The sequence below is a fragment of the Rattus norvegicus genome, chromosome 15 (assembly GCF_036323735.1).
Source record: "Rattus norvegicus strain BN/NHsdMcwi chromosome 15, GRCr8, whole genome shotgun sequence".
Classification (NCBI taxonomy): Eukaryota; Metazoa; Chordata; class Mammalia; order Rodentia; family Muridae; genus Rattus; species Rattus norvegicus.
Window position 1 is genome coordinate 26,545,390 of NC_086033.1, and position 22,113 is coordinate 26,567,502.

Sequence of the window (22,113 nt, forward strand, 5' to 3'; positions counted from 1 at the left end):
TAGTAACAGAGAAAAGGAGACTATATATATGAGAGGAAGCAAGAGGAAGAAACCACAGGAGGGGTTGGAGAGAGGAAAAGAAGGGGGAAATGATGTAATTATAACTTAATTTCAAAAGCTAGAAAATATAAGGAAATAAATAAGGCGGTGAATTAAAAATTATATGTAAGGGGTTAGGGATTTAGCTCAGTGGTAGAGCACTTGCCTAGCAAGCGCAAGGCCCTGGGTTCAGTCCCCAGCTCCGGAAAAAAAAAAAAAAAAAAAGATCCCGAGGAAAAATTATATGTAATCATTGCAAATAATAACTCAATGAAAGATTGGAAAGATCTCCTTTTCAAAAATTAATTATGTGCCTGCGTGTATGTCTGTGGGTTTGTGTGCCCAAGTGCAGTGTCTGCACTTGCATCAAATCTCCTGGAGTTGCACAAGGTTGCTGGATCCCGTAGGAGCTGGATGGAATTACAGGTAGTTGGGAGCCACCTGGCATGGGCACTGGGCACCAGATCCATGACCTCTGCAAGAGCAGTATGTACTCTTAAGTGATGATCCACTGCTCCAGCCCACTTTTCCTCTTACTTATTGGATAGAGCATAAACTTGGATGGATATAACACAGAGCTGAGGCACCATCTTTAGCCAGCAGGTAGAGGCCATTGAGAGGGATCAAACATTACGACTATCACACTGGGTTGCCGATAAGCCTAGATGTCTGTGCAAGAAAATAAACCATCGTATTTTGAAAAATAAATAAACTAACAGGCATAGAGAACCCCTTAAGCTCATCCTAATGTAGCTTCCATCCCCCTCTGATGCCCACTGTGTACTCACTTCAGGATCCCGTCAGTGCAGCCCGAGAGCGTCACATCATTGGGATTCAAATTTGGTGACCTGGCAAAGGAAGAAGCAGTCACTAAGCACCAAAATCCATGCCTGGAGACAGGTGTGGTGGCTTACACCTGCAATCCCAGCACCTGCCCTGGAAGACAGGAAGATAGCAAGTTCAAAGCCAGCCAAGGCTACATACATAGACTCTTCTCCCCAACACTTTAAGATATACACCTCACCTCTGTATAATGGTTTTGTGATCAATAGCCGTATTACCCTGAGTGCACCCAATCTTGTCTGAATAGAATTATTGTGATAGGATGCTTGTCTAGAAGGAGCAAAACTCTAGGTCCATTATCTAACAGCACACAGGGGCAAAAAGACTTCAAAGGAGGTCCTGGAAACTTAAATTCAGTAGAATTAATAAAGCAAGAAGGCAAGAGACAAGAGCATGAACCAATGGAGACTTTGGCAGGAGCAGACAGGAAATATGGGTCACTGACTTCAGACCCTGGACAAGAACAATCAGCATTCTCACATGTACTGCATTTTCCGTAGGAGGACACTGACGAAGAGGCACTTGGAATTCACATGCTGCCAGATAATCTGTTTGGCTACATTCAGCAGCTCCGTATCCATCCTTTGGCCGAACAGGATGACCCTGTCAATCTGTAAGATGAAGAGAAGGCTGAGACCAGGGATCGAGGCTAAAATAGACACGGATGGGCCCAGAGCATCGATGTGTCTAAGGATTGCGGGGTTAGAACTCTGAGGGGAAAGGAAAGTGCAGCTCGAAGAATGGTTAGAAGGGATGCCCCTACACCCCAACTTAGGGTGGCATCAAAGAATCAGGGACAGCAGGATGGGAAGAAAAGAAGGGTTGGGGATTTAGCTCAGTGGTAGAGCACTTGCCTAGCAAGCACAAGGCCCTGGGTTCAGTCCTCAGCTCCGGGGGAAGTGTTGGGGAAGTGAGGGGAAGTGTTGTACAGCTCATTCATGCTCGTGAGAGAAGAAAGCTCGTTTTGTGACTTTGTTGGTGTTTGTTTGTTTGTTTGTTTGTTGTTTGTTTTTGGAGACAGGTTCTCTGTGTAGTTCTGGTTGTTCTGGACCTCATTATGTAAACCAGACTGGCCTTGAACTCACAGAGATCACCTTACCTCCTATTTCTGCTGGGATTAAAGGAGTGTGTCACCATGCCTGGCTGTGGGCTAGTTCTTAAGGGTGGCTATTTTATATTTATTGGTGTGGACCTTGGGCATGCTCAGTTAAGTAAATTCTCTCCCTGGCCATTTTAAACATTCGGTTTGATAAATAAAGGGCTTATGGGTGTAGTTCAGGGTGGAGCACTTGTCCTGACTTCAGTTCTCAATGCTACAGTATTTCTACCATATTTAAGACACTGGTAATACGTTCTCCAAGTATATCGTCTTCTAATTATCTTACTTCGTTGCACTATGATCTAACCCTGAGAATCTTTCCACCCCAGTACTGTGGAAATACAATGCAATGGACAAGCTTCTGAGTATCTCTGCACAGCTCTATAGTCAATGGCACAATGCCGGTAGCTTGAAGGCTGCCACGGCGGAACAATTTATACCCCGGGCACTAGCAACCATTATGAAACAACACTCCCATTTTCCATTCATCATTAAAGATTTCGGAGCGCCCTGTCCGAGGGACTACACTAAGCAGTGAACTGACAGAACCCCGCAAAGTATGACGGATTGTTTAGAAAGGTCAAGAAATAAGAGGCAACGAGGCACATATCCCACATCTGTGAGTCAGCACTTGGGAGGTGGAAGGCAGGAGAACCAGATATGGAAGGCTAGCCTCAGCTACAGGAGACAACAGACAAGAGCAGGTTGTCCGGGAAATGCTAGGAGGGGTTTCCTAGGAACGGAGTAGGACTCACAGGGGTCCTTCGCACAGCCAGAGATAGCAGGTACTTCTCAAAAGTTTCCAGGGGCCACTCATCATTTTCTTCTAACTCCTGAAGGAAAGAAACTTGGATTACAAGGTTGTTCTGAGGTGTCAGTGCCCGGCTCTGGATGCAGAGCATTGGCTCCTGGGTTGAAATTTGATCCCACTGTGAGGTAAAGAGAGGGGGCTTAGCTGGTCCATGGTATTGATAGGTGAGACCCATCGAGATGACTTTAGGGTATTCTAGAAGCACTCTGGGAAGACTCTAAGGTGTCTCTGCGTCCCTGCAAACGTAAGTTGTAAAAACCTGAACCTGAACCATCACTTTCTCCCTTGGTTCAGGACGTAATCTTTTTTTTTTTTTTCTTTTTTCCGGAGCTGGGGACCGAACCCAGGACCTTGCGCTTGCTAGGCAAGCGCTCTACCACTGAGCTAAATCCCCAACCCCAGGACTTAATAGTAATTGTTGTCTTCCATGTGTGTTACCAGAGTCAGCCGTACCCTCTAGCCTCAAGAACTGTGAGCAAGAGAAACATCTTTCCTTTACGACGTTAACTGGCCTCCAGTATTTCACTACGGCAACAAAGGACTAATATAACCAATAAAGAAAGCAAGTGTCCATTTGTTTGAGAAATCTTCAAAGTTAAATACATCTGTGCCTCCCCCCCCCCCCCTTTTCCTTTCTTGAGAGAGTGTTTCCCTACATAGTCCTGACTGGTCTGGAACTCACTATGTACATAAGGCTGACACTGAACTCAAAGGGATCTGCCTGCCTCTGCTACTCAAGTGCTGGGATTAAAGTTATGTGCCACCTGGCTTAATGAGAGAGGGAGGGAGGGAGCACTATGTACCCCAGGTTAACCTCAAACTTGCATTTCTTCTGCTCCCCTGTGCTGGAATTGAAGGTGTGCACTCTTACTATTACTATTATTCAGCGAGATGAGCCCAGCCTTCTGTCATTTATATATTTCTGGATAGCAGGGACGTGTTTCTGACCTGGACTTGAGCCTGAAGTTTGATGGCAGTCTTCAGGATACCTTCGTCGGCTGTAAGTACTGGTGTCTTCACAGTTCCTGTCCCACACAGCCAAACTGTCGTCTGCTCCGCCCGAGCCATCATCATCCCGATCAACAGCAGCACATAGTTCAGGGGAGGCTGACAGAGCAGAGCATGGTCGGGAAAAAGACTTTAGAACCCACCTCCGCCTCTCCAGTTCTAGAGGCCAAATGCCTGGTTTGGGGAAATAAAGACTCTGGGTCTCTCAGGAGGGGTCGTCTTCAGCCGTTCTCTGGAAGAAGTGACTTGGGTGGAGGTGGGGGGCAGGAAGACGGCAGAATCCCTGCCCAAGTCAATACTGGTGCGCAGTAAGGTGGGTGCGAGACATACTTGTGACAGAAATTCAGAGATCATAATTAGCTAGTCAAGCTTGAAATGCTTGTATTACGATCCATAAGCGAGACTGACTAAAACTGTTCCAGGATAGCATTTAGAAGCAAGCCCACACCATTTTTTTCTGTTTGTGCGGTTCCCAGAGATCCAGAGGGTAACAACACCCTCTCAAGACCCAACATCCTGCCAGCCCCTTGGAAGATGTATTTTTTTTCCTTTACCCCTTGCAAGTGACTCTTGGGACAAAGTCTGTTGGCATTTGCATCTGTGAGATAGACCAAGAGGGTTCGGCCTGGCAGCGGGGGTAGGTTGTGCTTTACAGAGATGTTCACGGCCGTTTCCAGGGCCTGGCGATACCGCTCCAGCAACTCAAGGTCACAGGTCCACTGTCTGCAGCAAGAGAAGACAGAGACACGGGACTCAGAAGCTCGTCCGTCTGTGACTCTGAACCAGACGGGAAGACAAAACATGCCGCTTCAATACTAAACCCTCTCTCTCCCTCCCTACGCACTATCCCATCCTCCCACAGCCCACCTCCACTGCTGGGAGAGAAATTTTACTTTTCTCCACACCGAAGGACTCTTACACAGACCATGGCAGGCAAGCGGGTGTCCCTAGCAAAGCCAGCGCTGAGAGCGCCTGCCATGCTCATCTAGATTTGCTCTAAGAGGCATGGCTTAGCGGACACAAGTTCATTAGGGGGTATTCACTTTTCAAAATCATTTTATTATTTTGTATGGGTGTGCGTTTTGCCTACGTGTGTAGCGGTGTGCCACCCACGTGCAGTGCCTGCAGAGGCCAGAAGATGGTGTTGGATCCCCTGAGACCGGGGTTAAAGACAGCTGTGAGCTACCGCATGGTGAGTGGGATTCAAACCCAGATTTTCTGAAAAGCAGCCAGTGTTTGTTTTTTAACTTTTTTTGATGGGTTTGTTGTTGTTATAGGTGGCGGTTTTGCTGTTTTCCTGTTATTAGATACAGGTTGTTTTCTCACAAAATACATCCTGATTACAGATTCGTTCCCTCTATTCTTCCCAGTTCCTCTCCACCTTCTCTCCGATCCAGATCCACTACTCTCTCTCTGTCTATTAAAAAAGAGCAAGCCTCTGAGAGATAATAAAATATAACAAATCAAAATATAAGATAATACATGGATGGTCACACCAAAGTTGAAGAAGACAAGCGAAGAGAAGGGAAAGAGCCCGAGAGAAGGTTCAAGAATCAATGACCCACTTGTTCACAAACGCAGGAGTCGCACAGACGCTAAGCTGGAAGCCATAATAGATACACAGAGGACCTGGGACACACCCATGGGGGCACTGGGCACGTGACCTCAGCCTCTGCGAGTTCGTATGAACTTTGACCACACTGAATTAGAGGCCTCGTTTTCTCGGCGTCCTCCATCCCCTGTGGCTTTTGTTGTCTTCCTGTCTCCTCTTCTGTAGGGTTCCCTGAGCTCTGAGGGCTGGGATTTGCATCCAGTGTTCTTAACCCTGAACTCCAGCCACAGGATGGGGGTGAGGGGACTTATTTTTGAGATAAGGTCTCACATAGACCTGGTTGCCTTCACATTCCTGATCCTCGGACCTCCACCTCCCAATAATTGTAGCTGATGAAGGAAACACTTTTTAGATTTCCAGCTAATAAATACAACAGAATGACAGGAAATTCGTTCTCTGAATGCCAACAATGCAAACCAAGCCAAAAACCATCGAGGCATAAGCCATCAACTACACTAACGAGATTAGGTTGAGCATGGTGGCACATAGCTATAATCTTGGTACTGAGGTATCTGAGGCTAGATGATCTCACATGGGAAACCAGCCTGGGCTATACAAGGCCAACTTAGGTGACAGCAAGAGACTCCAGTTCAGGCTACAGAGATGGCTCAGTGAGTAAGAATGTGCTCTTGCAGAGGAACCAAGTTCAAGCCTCCCACTCCCCACAACCCACATTAGGTGCTTCACGCCCACTTATAACTTGGCATGCAACAAGGGAGGCTACATACATTTCCTGACTCCATCGGGACCAACGGAACAATCTCAAGCAACAAAGTGGAAGCTGGAGAAGTTTAGGTTTCATAGTTTCCATAGGACAATGGTAAGTATAAGTGCTAACGACTGGGTTTTGGTGTAAAAGTGACAGGAAACCAAAAGTCTGCAGCACTGAGTGACTGACAAGTGTATCTGAGAGGATAATGAATGGCTGGTTCCCAGACGGCTCCTTAGCGTCAGCCTTCAGTTCCTTTGTCCTATTTCTTCCCCAGCTAGCAAGCACATACCTGGCCTTGTGCAGCCTCAGTTTCTCCCGCTTGAGATGCTCATACATCACCGGGATAGCCATTGCCGCCCGAAGCTGCCGCTGCGTCAGGGTGCACAGGTACCTCGGGTTGGCAGGTCTCTTGATTTTTTTTGAGTTTCTAATCATTATCCGCTTCATCAATGTTGTATTGGAAGGGAAGGGCGATGCTGCGTGGTGATAGGAAAATAGCAAGTCGGACGACGTGTATTCACTTAGTACGTTAAACCCCTACCCTTAGGACTAGTAAGTGTCTGGCTACTGATTACACCACACCCTAAGCCTGCAGGGCGAGAGGCTGAGAATATCTCATTTACACACGAGGGGCAAACGGGAAGCAGAGGAGAAAGAATACCTTTACTTCTGAGCTGAGCCTCGAGTCTATCGAGAGAGTCGTGAGCATTAAGGAATCTGAATGGAAACTGCCGACTGTGAATCACAGATTTCTGAAAAACAAGAAGGATGGTGAACAGAGGAGGAGGGGAGAGGAGGAGCCAGGGGGCTACAGAACCAGGACAATGATGCAGTAACTCTACCAGGCTTGCAGGAAGGTGAGGAGAGAAAAACAGATCTCAAGAAGAAGAGGAAGAGGGAGGGGAAGAAAGGTATGAAAGAGGTCGTAAAAGAGGAATTCACACGAGCCCCATTTCTCTTTTTATTTATTTTTTATTATTTTATTTTATTTTATTTATTTATTTATTTATTTTTTGGTTCTTTTTTTTTCGGAGCTGGGGACCGAACCAGGGCCTTGCGCTTCCTAGGCAAGCGCTCTACCACTGAGCTAAATCCCCAACCCCTATTTATTTTTTTAAATGAAAGATATTTTATGTGTTGTGAGCGTTTTGCCTGCAGGTATGCATGTGCACCACATGTATGCCTGGTACTATGGAGGACAGAAGAGGGCGCCAGATCCTCTGGAAACTGAGTTTTAGATGGACGTGAGCAGCCATGTTGGTGCTGGGAATCAATCCAAGTCTTCTGGAAGAGTAGCCGGTGCCCTTACCAACTTCAGAAGCCATCTCTCGGGTTGGGGATTTAGCTCAGTGGTAGAGCGCTTGCCTAGCAAGCACAATGCCCTGGGTTTGGTCCCCAGCTCCGAAGAAAAGAAAAAAAAAAAAAAAAAAAAAGAAGCCATCTCTCCAGCCACCGAGCCCTGTTTCTTTTTTCTTACACTGCTCCTGAAGTGAGTTAATTCATAGATGGGGATCTCTCTGTGTGTTTTTGAGCTCACAAAGTAAACATTAAAATTATTACTCTTTGTTGTAATCTCTGGAGGATCGACTAAGCCTGGAGAGCTGTCCTTCCCAACATATGTAAGTTTCCATACCTCTTACATCCCACTGGTAGCCATGACCGCCTCAGCCATGTGGGAAAGCTTGGCCTCTGGGTATGCATTCTCCAGTCAAGCCAAACATCCCCCAGTGATCACACTTACCTCATGCTGGAGTCTCTGGAGAACGAGTTCATGGTGGTGGGCACTGATCCCAGTCCGCAGCAGGTTACACAGGTTCCGGAGCATGGCCATGAAGGGGAGTTTCCCATTGTCTTCGGTCAAGGGGGAACAGGATAAATCAAGTGAGTGATACAAAGTTGCACCCCACAGCAGAAAGCACAGAGCCACACAGAAGCTCAAATGGGAGAATGCAATCTGCTCTAGTCAAAATGTGTTAAAGATCCAGAAAAATGAAGCAAGGATTGGCCTGAACCAGAGAGTAAAAACATATAATAATGTGTACCAGAGCTGTTTCAATAACAACTTATAACATATAACAATGTATACCGATAGCTGTTTCAGTAACAACTTATGTCATATCTGTTGGCTCTAATTGCTGGTTCAACTGGCACAATGTACTCTTCTTTCCCACCCACTTGATGGAAGGAGAGAACTGACTACTGCAAGTTGCCCTTTGACCCTTCACACACACAACCCACACACACACAAATAAATAAGTATAACTTTTAGATTTTTTTTGAGAAAGGGCTTCTCTGTGTAGTTCTGGCTGTCCTAGAACTCACTCTGCAGGCCACACTGGCCTCTGCCTCTTAAGTGCTGGGATTAAAGGCATGTGTGCTGCACCACTGCCCAGATGTTCTTCTTTTGAAAATTATTTGTATTCATCTGCGTGTATATGTGTGTGTGTGTGTGTGTGTGTGTGTGTGTGAGAGAGAGAGAGAGAGAGAGAGAGAGAGAGAGAGAGAGAGAGAATACACACCACCTGTTTGCAAGTGCTCACAGAGTCTAGAAGACGTATGCCTGGAGCTAGAGTTATAGGTGGTTATGAGTCGCCTGGTGTGCGTGCTTGGATTTGAACTCGGGTCCTCTACAAGAGCAGTACATGTGCTCTTGACTGCTGACTTGCCTCTCTAGCCTCAAGTGTAACATTTTTTTTTAAAAGAAAGAGCAGTGAGCTCTATACTTTTCAGTGGGTATATAGTGATAAATACTTAATCTGGTTTAGTAAAGTGGAGGTTGTAGCTTCTCCTCTGAATCCCCAGATTGGTTACTCAATACCAAGTGCTCAGCCTTGAAATCCTGTGCATACAAGTAACTTTTTTATACAGACTGAGCAGATTGTATTTATATATTTAGGACTATAACAGAGGTCCATGAACCCGAGAGACAGCAAACAACATGGGAAAAGTTGGAGGGAGGAAAGGGAAAAGGGAAAACTGTGTAATTATATTTTACTCTCAAAAAAATAAAAAAAATATTTTAAAAGATTCAGAAACAAAACGGGGAATCAGGTGTTTGGCTGTGGAGCTAAGTCAGTGGGATTGTAGGTGGGTGACAGCACACCCAGCTCCGTCAGTGTCCTGTGCACTCTAGGTGACCACACACAGAAGCATAATTTTAGCACTAGGGAGCCTGAAGCAGAAGGACTAGGAGTTGAGAGGACCCTGGATTACACAGGTAGGCATTCTCAAAAGGGGAGGTAAAGAGAGAGGAAGAAAAAGAAGGTAAGTACCTTTTGGGCTAGGTGCATGCCTCCAGCCTCAGAAGAAGGAGAATAGTTAAGTTTAAGAACAGCTTGGGCAGTATAAAGAAACTCCATCTCGAAACTAAAGTGGGGAGGGGCTAGAGAGATGCTTCAGCAGTTAACAGCACTGGATGCTCTTCCAGAGAACTTGGGTTCAATTCCCCCAAACCACATGGTGCTCACAACCCTCTGTAACTCCAGTCCTAGGGGATCCAATACCCTCTTCTGGCATTTTCAGGCAACAAGCACAAATTTGGTACACAGACATATACATAAGCAAAACTCCCTTTGAGGTGGTTTGAATAAGAATGGCCCTGTAGGCTCATATATTTGCACAGTGTTTGAAAAGATTATAAAGATTGGGGGTGTGGCCTTGTTGGAGTAGGTGTGGCCTTGTTGGAGGCAGTGTGTCACTGGGGGGTGGGCTTTGAGGTTTTCAAAAGCCCATGTCAGGCCCAGTCTCTCCTCTCCCTCTCCCTCTCTTTCTCTCTCTCAGGATATAATTCTCAGCTATTGCTCCAGCACCATGCTTCCCTCTACGGTAATAATGGACTAAACCTCTGAAACTATAAGCAAGTCCATGTCCACAATTAAATGCTTTCTTCTATAAGGCAACTCTTACAAAAGGACAACATTTAATTGGGGCTGGCTTACAGGTTCAGAGGTTCAGTCCATTATCATCAAGGCAGGAAGCATGGCAGCGTGCAGGCAGGCATGGTGCTGGAGGAGCTGAGAGTTCTATGTCTTCATGCAAAGGAAGCCAGGAACAGATTGTATTCCAGGCAGCTAGGAGGAGGGTCTCAAAGCCCATAGTAACACACTTGCTTCCTCCAACAAGGCCACACCTACTTCAACAAGGCCCACCTACTTCAACAAGGCCACACCTCCTAGTAGTGCCACTCCCTGGGCCAAGCATATTCAAACCACCACATTCACCAAGGTCTAATGTTACATAAATTTCAACAAAGAAAGAAATAAGTTTGAATTTCCAAAGACAAAAGATGAGGCAAAAGGAAAGGGGTATAAAAGAGAGAACAACGCTTTCCATTTTTTTTTAAGATTATTCATTAGTTTTTTTTAATGTGTTTGAGTGCTTTGCCTGCATGTGTGTCTGTGAATCATACGCATGCCTGGTTCTGTGGAGATCAGGAGAGAGCATGAATTATTCTAAGACTGGAATTACAAATGGCTGTGATTGACCACATGCGTGCTGGGACTCAAACCCAGGTTCTCTTGAAGAACAAGTGTCTTAACTGCTACGTCATCTCTCCACCTTTCAAAACGGGCTGATGAGAATAAATTAACAATCAAGAAAGAGTACAGCTTTTACAGTGTTACTAAGTTCGATTCCCAACACCTACAGTTAGCCTATAACCCAAGCTCCAGGGTATTCAATGCCCACCTCTGGTCTCTGAGGGCACCTGGACTCACATACACAATTAAAAATAAAATTTAAATATTTAAAGAAAAAAAGCATGAAAGAGCTTTCCATAGTTAAAAAAAACAAAACAAACAAAAAACAAAAAAACAAAAAAACAACCCACAACAACCAAGGGAGGAAGAAAACACTGAAGGTAATTTGGTCGTCCCCAGAGTGAATTTCTTCCTTTACCAGTAGAGGGAAATGATTAAAATTTTCAGAATTTTTGTAGAGGTCCTGCCATCTCAAGATCTAATCCCACTCTATTGCAATATATTACAGCTGTGCTGACACAGGCACAAACAGGAAAGAGAGCACTTTTCTACCCTGTGTTTCTGAAGATTTGTGTCTCTCCTACACAGATCTGGAATCATAATCAACCTATGATATCAACACTATTTAAGCAAATCCCACGGTCCACAGCAGTATGGTAAATGGCAAACCTCAAAAATGCAATCTTCTTTGGTTATATAAATTAAATTGCAAAACAACTGCACCATTTTTGTGGAAATCTTTAAGGTGGGATCTAAAATACAGGCGCGGGAAGGGGAAAGGCAGGAAAGGAACGTGACGGTCGAGGCCACCTACCTATGAGTTCCTCCCACACAGAAGCTCTGTTTCCACGTAAGCTCAGCTCCCGCTCCCAGGTCTCTGGCCTTTGGAGCTTCATCCGTTGCCCAGCCCTGCTAGAGTCCCATGGCCCAGGGAGATGACTCCGAGAAAAGAGCTCTAGGGTGGATGGGTACCTGAGAGAGGGAAGAAAGTACCTATCAGTTCAAAGCTTACACAAATTTGGAAAGAGCCAAAGTCAGCCTGTCATGTCCACATCACTGTCTGACTAACCTCAGACTGCTGGGATTGAGAACGACCAGGACTGGAGCCATGAATGAACCAGAATGATCTAGTCAATGGGATACATTTGAGATACTGTGTCTCACCTGTAGCCCAGCAGGGCCTGGACATGCTGCGCAGGCTCATGGATATGCAGTTGCTCTACCAACTTCTTCAGAGTGAACCTTGGTAGCCTTTTCTTCTCTGACACTGCATTATAAGCTGCTTCGAACTGTGGAAACAGCCCCAAGTACCACAGGGTTCATTTCAGCCACGATCACCAGGTATGAGAAATAAAGACATAACCCTACCATCCTGTATCAGGAAGTAAAGCATAAAATGACCATATACCCCTGAGGTAATTTCATTCTCTAAAACAGATGCCGACAAAGAATAGAAACATCCAGGAAAACCCTGTGGAAGCTCCGGACACAGATGGAGCTAAAGGCTGCAGTAACAACACTCCTACAGTCGCAGCAATTTGAGAGGCTAAGAACTCCTCAACAGATCCAGAGAGTGCAAGGCAGCACGGGCTACATTGTAGACCATCTCAAAACAGAAAAAGGAACAAACAATTGTAGCTTTTACAGCTCCAAAAGAAAAAAAGAAGGGAGGAAGACGACAAGCGCTTTCTTTTACAGTATCGAGCAGTGTTCTTTTTTTTTTGTTGTTCTTTTTTTCGGAGCTGGGGACCGAACCCAGGGCCTTGTGCTTCCTAGGCAAGCGCTCTACCACTGAGCTAAATCCCCAGCCCCAACAAGCGCTTTCTGAGAGCTCTTGTGCTTCACTCATACAAAACTGACCTTTCAGAGTAACTACAGAGTGAGTGACTGGCTTATGAAGAACAAGGCGGCAATGACAACAGAGAACATCCTTAGTCTCTCAGAGAGGGAAAAGGAGGCAAGTATTATCTATATCATAAGCCTCCACTGTGGTGGCATCTGTTTCGAAAACGTTCTACAAGGGGCTGGAGAGATGGCTCAGTGGTCAAGAACACTGGCTGCTCTTCCAGAGGTCCCATTTCAACTCCAAGCATCCTCCTGGTGACTCACAATGTCTTGTAACTCTAATCCCAGAGGATCTGATGCAATCTTCTGGGCTCCGAGAGAGCATACATGTACACAGACACACCCAGAGATGACACGCTCATACACACAGAACAGATAAATAAAAATTTAAAAACTTTGTATGAAGTGGAAATGTTTTTTTGACATTTTTAAAATCACATATCTAACTGTATATGTTACCTGTATAAAAACTATAAAGCCAAGAACACCAGAGGAGAAAAAGTTCCCTTTATTCTCTGAACCAAACCACACAATCACAACTGAGACAAGAAAGTGTTTACTACACTGGCTGTTGGAGTTTTTAAAGTTGATGGGGTTCTATTTCTAAATTCACGTTTAGAAGAGATAATGCATACATACATACATACATACATACATACATACATACATACATACATACATACAAACACCTCCCAATCAAGGAACTCACCGAAATCTGTTCGTTTTTAAGGGGCCAAACGCTCTTTGGAAAACATTTCCCACTCTCTGAAAATGGAGGTTTTGTCCTCTACAGAGATAGGAGAAAACATTTCAAACAGGGAAACGGAAGTTGCCCATTCAGGTAACCCTGCAAGACTATCTCTGCCGTGAACAGGAAGAGAGGTGGCCCTGTTCTTTCTGGCCCTGAGCTCCACACAAGTTATCTGGGCCTCTCCGGCTCCTTTGCTCTCTGGTTTATGAACATGTCAGTTACTCTTGTGTAGGGGCTCCCATGCTCAGCATGTTCCTCTCCCTCCCTCCCCAGAGAAAAGGGGGCATGAACTCCCAGGGCTGAGGCAAAGACTGACTTGAGGGCGGGGTGGCTGGCGGGAGCGTGTCTTGGATCGGTGTTTCCGTGGGTTGTACTTCGCTAGCTGGTACTCATCAAACTGGGCAAATTTGTCAGTCATGGCAGCACGGAGGCAGGCAGGCAGGGGCACCAACTTCTTCTCATCCCCTTCTGCCAGGCTCTGTTGAGAAAAAAAAAAGAGATCAGAAGAAGTGAGACTCAACTACCACCCCCAATACACACACACTCTCTCTCTCTCTCTCTCTCTCTCTCTCTCTCTCTCTCTCTCTCTCATACACAACACACACACACAGAGACACATACACATACACACACAGACACACACAGACATACACACAGACACACACACAGACACACACACAGACACACACACACAGACACACACACAGACACACACACACAGAGACACACATACATGCACACACACGCATGTGCACGCATACACACAGAGATCCTAGAGTTACATGGGAACAAGAACAGGGAACGATTTCCTAATCCCATGTCCAAAATGACATTTCTGTATACAAGGCAGTCAGCAGTCTTCTCTAAGCACATCATTATTACTAAAGAAAGTCTGAGGGGTTTGCAACCCCATAGGAAGAACAACAATATCAACCAACCAGACCCCACCAGAGCTCCCAGGGACTAAACCACCAACCAAAGAGTACACATAGGGGGACCCATGGCTCCAGCCACATATGTGGCAGAGGATGACATTGTCTGGCATCAATAGGAGAAGTCCTTGGTTCTCTGAAGGCTCATTTCCCCAATGTAGGGGAATGCCAGGGTGTTGAGGTGGGAGTGTGTGGGAGTGGGAGCATCCTCATAGAAGCAGGGGGAACAGGTATGGGAGAGGGGGAAAGGGAATAACATTTGAAATGCAAATACATCAAATATCCAAGAAAAAATTTAAAAAAAAGAAATATATAAAAAAATAAAAAAAATAAAGTCAAGGGGAGGGCAACAACAGTTGGGATGACAATAAATAAAATAATTAATTAAAAATAAGGTTTAGAATAAGCCAACTTTTTCTCAGACTTTGATCCAGCCCTCATCTCATTAGTCCGCTCAGCTCTTACAGAGAAAATGTTTCCTCTCTGGGCACTTGCAGGAGTGCAAGGGAACGATGCAGGAACACTGAAGGAAGGCTAACAGGTCTGAAATGTCCTCTATGAACAAAAGGAGAAAAGGGAAAGTTCTCAGTGCAGGGTGCTAAGTACCATACCTGGTAGAACTCGGCTACCTGGATCCAGTCTGAAGGCAGGTGAACAATGGCAGAGTAATACCGTCGTACATGGGGGCGGCAGGCTGGCAAGAGGGCAGCCACGGCCAACACTATATTGGCTATGTCCCGGAGGTTAAGCTGCTGCCTAGCATACAAAGATGCCTAGGAGAGAGGGTAGAAGAGATTGGCATGTTGGTCACTGATCCCATAGCTTCACGCCCTAAACTATCTTGCTTATTGAATCTGCCTGATAAAATAATTTCTGAGAATGACCCAATACCTGCAAAGATAAGGTGCAGGCAGCATCACTTAATCTCCTGACCATCTACATCCGCCAGGCCTGGCCTTCTTTGGAAGAGCCCTCATACCGGCATCTACCAAAAACTTACTGATTGCAACCTGGCCATGTTGTAAAAGGGAGAGAAATAACAAGCTGGTAACTAGTTATGATCTTCTTGAAGGCAGTTTGTGAAATCCTTTTAGTAACTCTGAGCCTTAAAATTACACTAAATTATATTAAGAAAAAGATACTCGGTATCCAGATTATTACTTGGTAACATTAAGTACTATTAGCTTTTTTTTTTTTTAAGTTTATCAAGGGTTCAATTGCTGATTAAACCTGTCACCTTCCAAAGCTTCACAGAAAACATTTTCCCCTTGTGAAGTTAGTTAAGTCAACTTGACAGCCTAGAGTCATCTGAGAGGGAAACCACAAGGAAGCGACTCGCTAGATCAGATTGGCCAGTGGGCATGTCTGGGAGGAGACCGTCTTCATTATTTGACCCATCGAGGGTGGCACATCTCTAGGCAGGTCATCCTGTACTGAATAATGAAGCTGGTTAAAGAGTTGGAACTGGTACAAATACTTTTCAATAATGGTTGATCGGTATCTGAAATTTTCAATCCTGGTACAAAAGAAATATAATAAAGCTGCCTGTATGAGTGCGCTGAAATAGCATATATGTTCATGACAACATTATTTGTGATGGCCTAGAGGTACAAACAATTCAATGTTAAACTGTAGCATACATAGGCTGTGGCATACAGACTTAGCACAACAGTGAACTTCAGCTGTGTGTAACATTGTGAATGAATGTTATAATGTTACATATATAATAAATGTCATAGAGAAAAAAAAATATATATATATGACATTGAGAATTGGTGTTTGAAGTCAGTAGCCTAATTGTCCCCACCCCTTCCTCCCTCTGAACAAGGAGGACCTAATGAGGGCTGCTTTTTTTCCTTCCCGGTCAACTTCTCAGAGGGTGGTGGCTGTTTTGCTGAAGGAGGAAGTGACAGGGACGGGGCCTAAAGTAGGTTCTGGGAGAGACTGTAGCAATGTTCTGATTCTGGAACTCACTAGCCAGATTAAACAACTGTGTCAATTTTGTGACAATCCTTTGATCTGTATATATATGCCATACATAGTTTCATTAGGTTAAATAGAAGTAAAAATTAAAAAAGAAAAATAAGCAAGGAAAGAAGAAAGCTAAACATGAGGCTGTGTGAGTTAGCAAGCGGTGGTTCTGCCATGCTTACTACCTCAAGTTCCTGCACTAACCTCTCTCAGCGAGGGATTGTGACCTGGAAGTGTAAGCAACAACAAAAAAGTCCTCTTTCCTCTCCTAAGTTGCCTCTGGTTATCGAAGACACAGAATGAAACTAGAACATGTTTCTTGTCTGCTTCTGAAGCAGGCATTATTTATCTACGCCATACATGGTATCTGGGGAAGAGTTTTACTTACCCATGGGACCAGATCCAAGTTTAATCATGTTAACAAGACTCCCACAGCCTAGTGTTGTGCTTTTAGCTTGTGCAAACCAACCCTAGTATACCTTCCCCATCTCCCCTTTCTCCACTCCACACAACCCCAGGGACTAGGCCCCAGACTCACCCAGATGTCTTTCTCCCTTCTTGAGCAAGTGTTCCTTCCACCCCACAGGGCGCCAATAACCAGCTCCTCATACCATAACTACATTAATATCTCCCTCTTCTCCCCACTTCTTTCTACCTTAAGGATGAACTCAGGTTCCAAGGGGGCCAGCGCACTGCAGACTTCATGGATAGATGCCCGGGTAGGATCGGAGGCATCTTTCACATTCACACTTGAGGCCATAGCTGAGCACAGCAAGGTCAAGAGAGCCATCTACGAATTGGGAAACGTAGAAGGAAGGAGTAAATGCGGATCTACACAGACCAACTTGTACAGCCAAGGACAGAGTTGCTGGGGAGATGCCTCAGTGGTTAAGAGCACTTGCTGCTCTTGCAGAGGACCCAAGTTTAGTTCCTAGTGCCCACATTGCTTCATGATCTCCTTTAAGTCCAGCTCCAGAGGACAGAACATTTGCAGGGGGCGGGGCAGGAAAAATCTCAGTTTGTAGCCCTACCTAGAACTCACTATTATAGAGCAGGTTGGCTTCGAACTCCCAGAGATCCACCTGCCTCTGCCTACCAAGTACCTGAACTACAAGTCATGTGCCACCATGCCCAGAAGGGTCTGACATCCTTCCTGACCTCCACAAGCACAACACACACACAGACAGCGCTTATCTACAAATGTAGGCAGATATTCATGGGCATAAATAAATAAATAAAAAGGCATAGAAAGCATGGACCCAGGTTCAGGAAGATGTCTATCTAACTGAGAAGTTGAACAAGTCAATTAGGAAGTAAGAAACAAGAACAGGATCATGTCCCTCTGCCACCTTCCACCTGGGGAGAAGCCCTGATTCTGGTCTCCATGCTTCCCCTTCCTTCCACCATCAACCTCCCAACTCTGTAAGTCCTACCTTCTTCTCCTGCAGGATCTGGTCAGTGGTTTCAGGGTGAGAGTCAGAGTCTCCAGATGTGAGTTTTAGGACCGGTGCCCCCACCACTTCTTCTTCTTCTCCCCCCAAGCTTAGACTGTACAAAGGCATCGGGACTTCTGCGCTTTCTTTTTCTTCCTGCAATTCCTTTCCTTCTGAGACGCACCGCTGACCCTACAAACAGTGACAGTTATAAACCCGCACCATGTACACACGGCCTCCAACAGCGGGGTTGGAAAGTATGTCCTAGAGATATGAAAGGTCCACATCTCTGAAGTAATAAACCCTCTCCCTTCACCCCTACACTAATCGCCTTCAGTCCATCCTGTCTCTAGCTTGGTACTCTTTCTCGAATGGCCTTGCTCTATCCGGGCTTCTGAGTTTTTGCCCAGATGCTCTGTAATCCCCAACCCCTGACCATCTCATGAGTGCAAGTCTGGGAGTCCAAGGCGTCTCACGCATTATGATGCTTTCTGAGTCAGAAGAATGCCAAGCCCCAGATCGACTCCCCAGAAGCCCCAAGCTTCTTCATTCACTATTACCTACCTGATAGGACTGTTGAAAGATTCGATGGAATAATGTATGTGTGAATCTACAAACTGCTAACTACAGCAGGGTAACAGCAGTGGACCAGAACCTTGTGAAGCACGTTTTTCACTGGCTTGATTTGAAAGATGAGGAAATTAAAGCTCCAGAGAGAAACTAGCTTTGCCTAAGGCTACATGCTTTATAGTTAGCAGAGATACGATAAGGTCTGGGTTAACTTCTCCCCAAGTATCCACCGAGGAAATGTGGTCCTGTCGCTAATTCTGATCTATGTACTAAATGTGCTTACATGGACATGTGTAAGTGCATGAGCTTGCAAGGAAGTGAGCTCAGATACACTAGATATTCTGCATGTCTGACCTCGAAGGCGCCCAGCTAACTCTGTTGTAATAGCCATTCTGGATTTCCTCTCGATCAGAGGCTTTCTGGAGGCAAGGACTACTTTTGAGATCTATTACCCAGAATCTCTAGATATTGATAAGAATAAAGATGAGCATGGAAACAGCCCTAAGGTAAAGAGTACCTCAGAAAGGGTCGTGAGAGGCTCAGCGATAGAGTGCCTACCTACCACGTGCATTCCTCTGGGTTCAATTCCTAGAACTATCCAAAACGAACCAAAGGGCCGATACCAAAAATGCCAAGAACAGAAGGTCCCTAGACACAGATCATCAGAGGTGGAAACTAAGGTACTGAAATAAATCTACTAAGAACATATAGCAAAGGTTGGAGAGATGGCTCAGTGGTTAAGAGCACTGACTGCTCTTCCAGAGGTCCTGAGTTCGATTCCTGGCAACCACATGGTGGCTCACAGTCATCTGTAATGGGATCTGATGCCCCTTTCTGGTGTGTCTGAAGACAGCGATGGTGTACTCACAACATAAAATAAATTAATTAATTAAAAGAAAAAAAAGAACATATAGCAAAAAGCTAGTGTCAAGTATCCAAAAGCAAATACCAAAGCTACTTCCTGAACTCGAGCTGTAGCAGACATGGATTTCAGGGCCCTGGGTCCAGTTGGAAGGTCTAGTTCCTTCAAGAAACATGGAGCCTCTATGGTAGGAGGCTCAGGGAACAGGCAGTTGCGAAAGTTCGGGTCACGCAGATCAGCTTGTGCCGTATGAGATCTGTGAAGACACTGGAGCAAGGGGCCACTCGAAACAGTTCTCTTTACAGTCGGGAGGGTAGCAAGACATCGGTTCTCCAAAGAGAGGACGTCTGGGTGACTAGACATATGTCCACATAGCTTCTCCAGGGACTGGAGGTCAGGGAGCAAGGTCAGACACCGGTTCTCTGAGGAGAGGATGTCTGGGTGGACAGATCTCTGTCCATGTATTTTCTCCATGGGCTGGAGATCAGGGAGCAAGGTCAGGCACCGGTTCTCCAAGGACAGGATGTCTGGGTTGACAGATCTCTGTCCATGTATTTTCTCCAGGGGTTGGATGTCAGAGAGCATGGTCAGGCACCGATTCTTCAAGGAGAGGATGTCTGGGTGGACAGGCACATAACCACAGAGTTTCTCCATAGCGGCAGCACAATCTCTATGTGCCTAGAAGAGAAAACAGGTAATGAGATGCATTAGAAACATATCAACTCCATATTCTTCTGTTTGTGCCAGTATTACGCAAAGAACGGTTTTAAAATTGTTATTGTTATTACTATTATTAGTGTGTGTGTGTGTGTGTGTGTGTTGAGAGAGGGAGAGAGAAGTGTGTCTGTAAGTTTGGGCATTTGTGTCACAGCATGTGTGAGGCTGGAGGACAACCCTTGGGAGTTGGCGCTCTTCCCCTGACAGTGGGATCTGGGGATTGAACTTGGGTGGTCGGGATTGTGCAGCAATCACTCTTAACCGTCTTGCTGCCCCCCTTTTTTGATTTACCCAGGCATAATTCTAAGGGAACAGGTGGAAAAGGGAAGGCAAAAGTTTAGAGGGAAAGAAAGCCTGGCATGGCATAGCGGTGACCTGTCTGGAATCACAGTCGAAGAGGAAACCGTAAGAACATGGAGGCCAGCCTGGGCTACATAGCAAATTCCAGGTCCATCTGAGCTACATTGACACTCTCTTTCTCAAAAGAGAATGTATCTTGCTATTCCCCTCCTGTTCCTGTTCCTGAACTATAAGAAGGAAAAAAAAAAAAAAAAAAAAAAGCAGAGAGGGCAGCACTCCCAGCGCTTGAGGAGGCAGGAGGGTTAGGAGTTCAAGGTCATCCTTGGTTACATAGCAAATTCAAAGATCAAAGTCACCCTGGAATATTGGAGACTTTGCCCAAAAAAGGGTGGGGAGCTAGAAAGATAGGTCCGTTGATAAAGAAAGCATTGAGACGAAAGTAAGGCTCAGTAGCCTATGACTAGAATCCCAACACTGGGAGGCAGCGGTTCTTACAGCAAGCTGGCCAACCAGCCTGCCAAAAGTAACATGGGAAGCAAGAGAATAAAGGTACCTGATGTCGCCCTCTAGCCTCCACATACCTGTATATGTATCCCCATATGCACATATTCTTGCACACACAAAGATGTACACACATGTACACACAGTGAGTAATAAGGAATATCAGGATTAATCCAATATTTTATTTATTTATCTTATTTATTTATCTTATTTATTTATCTTATTTATTTATCTTATTTATTTATCTTATTTATTTATCTATCTTATTTATTTATTCATTTATTTATTTATTTATTTATTTATTTATTTATTTATTTATTTATTTAGCAAGATCTCACTAAAAAAGTCTGGCTGACCTGCTGACCTAGAACAGATTCACAGAGAAAACACCTGCACCGCCTCTACAGGGGTAAGGCATATACGGCCACATCTGGCATAATCCAAGAGTGAAAAACAAGTTCTCAAATAAAATTTTAAGTTAACAAAAAAATAAAGACTTGTAATTCCCCCCCGGCCCCTCCCCCACGCTTTGGAGTTTATGGAGATTCTGATGAACTTCTGAAAGCTTAGAAGTTCTTTCCCCAAGTTCCGGAGATAACTGGTATTGGTAGTTTTATACTGGCATTCTGTGCATATACTAGTATGTATATCAGCCACCACTTCTACCTCCTGTCCCTTTTCTTTGACCTCTCACCTGGGGCCACATTTCAGACGCTATTCTTTCCTTAGGAAGTCGTGAGGGCCTGCCATGTTGGCAACTTAGTGTCCATCACTGTTAAACGTGACAGTCAAGTGAGTTTCTGTTGCTAAAAGTGATCACAACACCCCACATTTGCTACGGTCACTCCCTCCCTCTAGGAGCACTTAAGGCAAAAGGAACCCATTCTCTCTGAGCCTCTATCCCTCCGCCCCACCAAGGCCACCCCACCTCCCTGCCAGCCGCCCGGAAGGACTAGGCAGTGGCACCGCGCTCGCCCTGAGGCCCTTCCCGGAGTCCAGTCACACAGGTCTCGGCCAGGGCTCTACCTGCGCTCGGGACTGGAAAAGCTGTGCACAGTGAGGGGCGCGTTGGTTCTCCGCAACAAGGAGCAGAAACCGGCCTAGGTCAGCCAGTGGATAGGTTGAAGAAAGAGAACTGAAAGGAAACCAACACCCTAGAGAGGCGAAGGGGCGAGGCTGGGCAAGGGGAGGGGCGGAGCTGGGGGGCGGGGTAGACCTGGGCGGAGCTGAGGGAGCGACTGCCAAGGGCAGAGTAATCGCGAACGCCAGGATTGCAGGGTTGTGCTGACCACACCCGGTTTGATTTGAACGATTTAGGGATTCATACTCCGGGCTAGGCCAACTTTACTAACTGAGCTGTATTTCCACCCAATACAGTCATTTCTGATGGTATATGTATCTTGAAAATAACCCAGAGTCTTACGTGCTAAAAATCATGCCAGCCTGGGGCAGCTGTTGAGAGGTGGTAACCTTTAGAAAGAGAGATTGCTGAGAGTGTGCCCTTGACAGGACTTTGAAAGTCAGGTCCCCTCTCTCCCTTTTGCTCCCTATCATCCACCATGGAAGTGAACACTTTCCTCTGACAGTGTTCGCCACCCAACTCAATCCCACCTCACCCCATCCATGAAG

At 45.6% G+C, this 22,113-nt stretch overlaps 1 protein-coding gene across 2 annotated transcripts in view; it reads right to left on the bottom strand.

Moving 5' to 3' along the window:
* Tep1 (telomerase associated protein 1) overlaps positions 1 to 21,684 on the bottom strand; it is a 47,645-nt gene extending 25,961 nt beyond the window's left edge. Inside the window, 17 exon segments of one of the 2 annotated variants that reach the window (NM_022591.2) lie at positions 828 to 887; positions 1,363 to 1,493; positions 2,737 to 2,814; positions 3,741 to 3,899; positions 4,355 to 4,523; positions 6,414 to 6,600; positions 6,786 to 6,876; positions 7,866 to 7,975; positions 11,417 to 11,574; positions 11,767 to 11,891; positions 13,157 to 13,234; positions 13,515 to 13,676; positions 14,742 to 14,903; positions 16,757 to 16,891; positions 17,535 to 17,726; positions 19,054 to 19,644; positions 21,511 to 21,684. In NM_022591.2, coding sequence (NP_072113.1) covers positions 828 to 887; positions 1,363 to 1,493; positions 2,737 to 2,814; positions 3,741 to 3,899; positions 4,355 to 4,523; positions 6,414 to 6,600; positions 6,786 to 6,876; positions 7,866 to 7,975; positions 11,417 to 11,574; positions 11,767 to 11,891; positions 13,157 to 13,234; positions 13,515 to 13,676; positions 14,742 to 14,903; positions 16,757 to 16,891; positions 17,535 to 17,726; positions 19,054 to 19,620 — 2,564 coding nt within the window. In that variant the 5' untranslated portion in view covers positions 19,621 to 19,644; positions 21,511 to 21,684. 2 annotated transcript variants of the gene reach the window in all.
* Positions 21,685 to 22,113: the final 429 nt, after the last annotated feature.